The sequence below is a fragment of the Austrofundulus limnaeus genome, unplaced genomic scaffold (genome assembly GCF_001266775.1).
Source record: "Austrofundulus limnaeus strain Quisiro unplaced genomic scaffold, Austrofundulus_limnaeus-1.0 Scaffold23, whole genome shotgun sequence".
Taxonomy (NCBI): domain Eukaryota; kingdom Metazoa; phylum Chordata; class Actinopteri; order Cyprinodontiformes; family Rivulidae; genus Austrofundulus; species Austrofundulus limnaeus.
Genome location: NW_013952425.1, coordinates 1,724,512 through 1,730,563, shown reverse-complemented (window position 1 = coordinate 1,730,563; position 6,052 = coordinate 1,724,512). Strand labels below are relative to the sequence as shown.

Here is a 6,052-nt window from a genome sequence, read left to right as displayed (position 1 = left end):
ACACACACACACACACACACACACACACACACACACACACAGCGCACGTCATCTTCGTTTTTTTATGAATAAATGAAAAAAAAAACTGAATAGTTGCATGAATTCAGTGCCTAACAGGAAGCCCTGAACAGACGTTTCCACAGTTAAACAGCATTCTAACCATGTTTGAGTGCCTTAATGCAGAGGATCATCTCCTCCTCTGAGCAACAATGCAAGAGACCTTTTTTAATGAGAATCTTTTAATTACAAACTGCAGTGTGACATTTTCTAATTGTCGTCGCACAAAGCATCAGAAAAAAAATAAAGATCATCTTTTTGTCTTTGCTTTGTCCTGGAGAAGTAGGCGTGGCTCTGCGTTAAAAACATYTAGCATTTWAGCTCTTGGGGGAAAAAAATGGAASGTACATTCTTTTAAATAAAGTTCATTTAAAGGCAGTGGAAACTGGAACCATCTGGTTTTGTTTTAAGGTTAGAGATCAAGACTGGACAGGCTGCACCCTGTTGCTTTTTCATGTTATGGTAAATGATAGAGTTTGTAACGTTTAGTAACTTTGTTAAAAATAAAAAGGTACAAATGATATCTAGACTGTTTGTAACAGCAACCTGCTGCTGACTTGATCACATTCCCCTCAGAGCCTTCAAGGCTTTCTTTTTTCCCTCCCCACCCTTCTCTCTGACCTCTTCCTCTTTCCTTTAAGGCTGAAGAGAATGAGGCTCCACAACTGGGTCATTTCTTGAGCTGACATTTTCAACCAGTCAGTCATCCTRAATCCTCTTTGAGGAGCTTCAAGCCCGTTCTGCGTTTTTTACAGAGTGAAAACCGATTCTTTCTTTGGTTTGTCCGTTTCAAAATAAAAAGAGCGAAAAAAAGAAATGAATTGTCGGGTGGCTTTTCAGATTTTATTGTTTGAAAGCATTTATTTTGAAATGGAAAAAACAATTTGTACACAGATTGTCACAAGTTTAACTAACAGAAGCTAAAGTTTCTAAATATAATTCCAGAATCATCTTTGGTTAAAGGTTGGAACCTTCTCTTTAACTCACAAAACCAGTGATGAATCTTTCTGCATCTTGTTGTTTTAACTCATGGTGGCGCTACAGGGAACATCAGCCCACCTTCATCCATCATTAGGGTCCAGTATCTGTTCTCACTGAGATTAGTTTCATTCCTTTTCCCTTCTTCCTCACCTTGTATCCCCTCTCTCCTCACGGCCCCCTTGTCTTTTATCCTCACCACTCCATCCCCCCTCCCTCTCTCCCACTCRCTCCCTCTCTGACTTGTGCCGGTTTCTAATCAGAGCCCCAGATGCAGGGCTCTTAAGTGGAGTTAAATGGCCCGCTGACAGAGCCGCACGCTGAGGCTTGCAGTGGTCTGCCATGGGCAGCGTGTGACCCGTGCGACATGTTTACTATGAACTTGGAAGGACTGGAAATGATCGCCGTGCTGGTAGTTGTTGTCCTGTTTGTCAAGGTGCTGGAGCAGTTTGGCTTGTTGGAAGCCGGCTATGACGGTAAGGGAACACTTTTGGGACTTGTTTCTGTCGGCTACTTGTTGCAGATCAGGGTATTTGTGCAGGCGACTGATTTGAACTTGTTTAAAATGTTTCAGTGAGCCAATCTAATTAAATCTGCCTTTTGATTCATTAGGTGTCACTACTTTGAAGATGTAAATATGAGTTTTAGTTGGGATTAAGTCTGTAAACGTTTCATGCATTTTACAGTTTTTTACTAGTTTTTAACTCTGTTAGTCATTAAGCTGAAGTAAATCTAAGGGGGTAATTTTAATCTAATTAAATTTTGTACCTCTGAGTCACCTGACTCAGCAGTTAGATGACTCATGCATTACAAACACGACCACGARTGAGGATTTGACCTTCTGCTGCTTATTGCTCCCCATTATTTCAGCCTCGTGTTTTAACTTCTCTCCAGCTCCACTTGTCGGCTGCTTATTTAAATAAAGTTGAATTCTTCACATGTTTGCATCATCTGTGGGTTGGGTAACTTGTTTATTCAAATCAGAGTCAGTCAGCTGAGGACCAAATGTCCTGCAGCAGCTGGAACCTAAACAGACACAAAGCTGGCGCCTCTTTCTTTAATTTGAAGCAGTGCCTTCTGTGTTATTTCTCATATTAAGGGTTAAAAGTTTAAACAAAGTTGTGGAGAAGTTAAAGTAGTTTGTTTATGCCTGTATATACAGAGCACAGTAACTGTAAGCGRCGCCTTGAACAGTTTGTTTTGGTGTCTCTCTTTTCTGTGTAGCTTAGCAGGGAGCAGTAACCCAAGCTGCGCACACTGGAGGTTTGTCGAGGTGCCACACCGAATCTTTCTCACAAACATGGGAATCTAATATTTAGTATTTGGGTCTCTCCGGTTCTGAAGACCACCTGTTATTTACAAGATCTGCTTTCAGTTCAGGCTGCCAAGCTGTTTGCCTCACGGCTGGGCTTTCACACAAACCTCCTCCAAACACACACAACACAGGAAGTTGGTGTCACTTTTTTTTCTGTAAATTGAAATTTTTTTAGTGCTTCCRCTAAAAATAAACATTGAGTAAATTAAAACGTCAAAGAAAAATATTTCAAGATGAGGCGTTAATGTTTTGATTGTACAGATTTTTAACATTTGGCTCCATTTTATTTCAATGCTTTCACTTTTTAATTTACAAAGTGTTTATTTTAATACAAAGATTTTTTTGACATTTGACATGAGAATGTGTTACTGTGTTCTCCACAAACTCGTAGTTGTCCATTACTTTGTGGTTTTCTTTTCCTCAATGACTTTTTGGATAAAAATAGACATGAAACACAGCCTGACGTAAACTGGCTCTTTTTGTTGTGTGTGCTCCTCTTTAGTGGTGTGACACCAGTTCACAGCTGACAGGACCAGCAAATTACCCTGCTACAGGTGTGACTTTTATCCACTCTCACACTGGAACAAGTAGTTAAAAAAAGATCAAAACTGCACTGTCGTTGTGTTATCACATCTAAATTACCATCTTTAGAAGCCACAAAGTGACTGATTAGTTTAAACACTGAAGTTTTATCTCTGGATTAAATATTTAATTTATATTATGAGACTTGAGGACAAGTTCTTAGTTTCCACTGGCTATGCTGGTCCCATTTAACTATTGCAGAGCTTAAAAATCATCTTTTCAATGTTAGATGTGCCAGCAGAGGGTAGTAAAGCTCACAGCCAGCTCTATGTGACACCAACTGCCTGTCTAGTCTGGTTTGGCTTCGAAAATATAATAAATACATAAAATACTAATAAGGTGGTGTTACATTCAGTTTAGATCACTTTTTTAGTAAAGCCATAAGACAGATGTAAAATTTGCATTAGACTGAAATGCCAAAAACATGCATTAAAAACTAATATATTTATTAATGTTGCCCAATAAAAAATACATTTTACTGCTCTGTACTGAAACCTGACACTGACAGAATCTAACATAAAATATGAACACATGCACTAAAATAAAGTACRAAGCTTTAATAATGACAGCCAAGGCAGCAGAGAAAAAGACTTATATAATTTTTGTAGAAATTAGTACCACTGAAAATGACTTTTTTAAAAAAATCTCATATTGCAATTTTCTGAAATCTTTAATCAAACAATGATTTTCTTAGCTTCTGAGAAAAAAAACTAGCGCTGTCAGATGATTAATACTTTTAATATGATTAACCCCAAAGTAGCTGTGAATTAATCATGATTAATCTTAAATTTCATATACATGTCTATTGCATAWTGATAAAATAAATTACTTGAGTTATTAATTAGGTTTTAATGTTTTTATTTAGAAAACAAAATTGATGCTTAGACATGATTTTTTTGTATGTAAAACAGGACCTAAAAATGCTCCAAACATATTTGAGCCAGATAAATTTTGTGCAGAATAATGAGGTTAAATCAAGAATTCAAGCATTTTCATTCCAAATGAGAACTACATGAGGAATGAAAGATAGATACTAAGGTCACAGTTGTCAGCAAAACATAAATGAATAAAATAAAATAAGCCATAAGAAGACAAAAAAGAAATAAACTGTACATAATGTGTTACACATGGAGTTTTTTTTTAATTTAACCTTTATTTATCCAGGTAAACTGTTCGAGAACCACTTCTCATTTACAAACACGACCTGGCATGCACTGAGTGCATTGCAATATACAAACCTATATATTCAGCCATACTAAAGTGATTGTAAATTTTAATCATGATTAATCACGATTAAAATTAATCTATGCACATGCAGCAGCACTAAAATTAATCAGAGTTGACGCGATTAATTTCATAGCCCTAAAAAAACATGACTTTTCTCAAAAGATGCCGACTCAACTGTTTTTGCAACAATCAAATCTGACTCAAAATGACAGAATATGTCTTGATATTACAGCTGAACGTTCTGGCTTTGTTAAATCATTCAGTCAAGACAAAAACAAAGAGACCATAGAGTAATGATTTCAAAAAGATTATAACTCTGTTTAAACCTTGGTGGTAAATGATTGAGCCCCCCTGTGCTTAATAATCTTGAACAAAAACCTGAATTGTAAAATGCTGATGCATCATTTATCTAATCAGGTTTGAAGTCACCAACATGCTAAATTTATAAAAACCTGCTGATAACGTGAGTGATTTCCTCACACATCTGAGAGATMTGATTGAACAAAATGTTGTTGCTCATTCAGAGCAAGTATAAAATTACAGGTATGATGCGACTCCTAATAGATGCACCTCAACGGTCATTAATGTCTGGAATGTAGAACTGAGGAGATAATAAGGAAGCTTTTTGAATCAAGCGAGTTAATCAGCATGACAAAATGAATCACTGCAGYGCTCCTTTAATTAGACTTTATTAGACCGATCTGTCTCTTTTTAATATTTGTAGCCTGATTCCTATTCATAACTTTGGTAATGCACACCATGCTGCTTTGATATTACTTTCTAAACATTATTCAAGGAYGGGGTTTTAAAAAAACAGCAATTTGTAATAACTGGTAATAGAAGTCTGAGGTAGATATTAAAGCAGTTGGTGTTTTATAACTTTTCATTAAGTTAAACCTTGTTAAAGATGTTTCTACAAGGCTTACTGTGTCATTAATCACAGCAATAAGAGAGCAACTAGTGAGCATGTCTGAAACAACTGGAGGTTTTAGGATTTTCCTGCAGGAGCATTTGTATAAGAGGTTGAAACTGTTGGGCCATATGCATGACATTATTAGTTTCTCACCAACAAAGGCTGCAGGATATTGAAAAAACAAAAACATACAGTTAGGACAGTAAGTGAGGATTAGAAGAGCAACTGTTTTAAACAAGAAGACTGAGGGCGTCACCTGGTTTGAGTCTCGATTCRCTGAATTAAACAGAATTACCTGAAGGACTGAAAGCAGTTTGCTGAGGTTAACAATAAATGTGCTGTATATGATATTAGTTGTGGAGTACCACAAGGGATCAGTCTTTGGACTGATTTCTTGTGTATATTAATGATTTTTATTCTGATTTCTAAATCGCTTAAAGCTGCAGTCTGTAACTTTTTAAAATATATATTTTTAACATACTTTATTTGTTAAAACTGTCACGATGTCCTGACAGATTGATATTAGACAGATAATCTCTGGGGGAAAAAAGGGGGGAAAAAGTCCTCTGGCTCCTCTCGGTGGTCCCTCTGCCCTCTGTTAAAATCTCTCCGACTTGGAGACGAACAGCCAATCAAAAGTGAGGTTTGTCTCATGCACGAGCTGTTCTTGCCCACCCCCGTCGCTGCCCGCGCAGCGCGCACGCCGCGCAGCCGAGGTAGCGCGCTCTCGTTCAAACAGTAAGCTAGCTCAGTGAAGCTGACCCCTCCAACAACCTACACCTTACAACCTGGATTGGAGCCTGTTCTGAAACCCAACACAGGGAAACAGAAGAAGACCCAGGAAGAAATCCAAGTTGAAAAGAAAGAATTAGATCGAGCCTGGAAAAAAATGTGAGTGATTGGTTGAGATGCAGATGTCCTGCTGAGGTTATCAGGAGCTGAACCCACGCTGCTGCGCCTCCCAGTGACCTGCATGATGC

At 37.6% G+C, this 6,052-nt stretch overlaps 1 protein-coding gene across 5 annotated transcripts in view; it reads left to right on the top strand.

Annotated features, from left to right (window-relative positions):
* kcnip4a (potassium voltage-gated channel interacting protein 4a) overlaps positions 1-6,052 on the top strand; it is a 154,754-nt gene that overhangs the window by 100,044 nt on the left and 48,658 nt on the right. Inside the window, exon 1 of one of the 5 annotated variants that reach the window (XM_014004361.1) lies at positions 1,266-1,511. The exons of the other annotated variants lie outside the window; for them this stretch is intronic. Coding sequence (XP_013859815.1) covers positions 1,403-1,511 — 109 coding nt within the window. The 5' untranslated portion in view covers positions 1,266-1,402. Of the gene's footprint in view, positions 1-1,265; positions 1,512-6,052 lie in introns of those variants that run through there. 5 annotated transcript variants of the gene reach the window in all.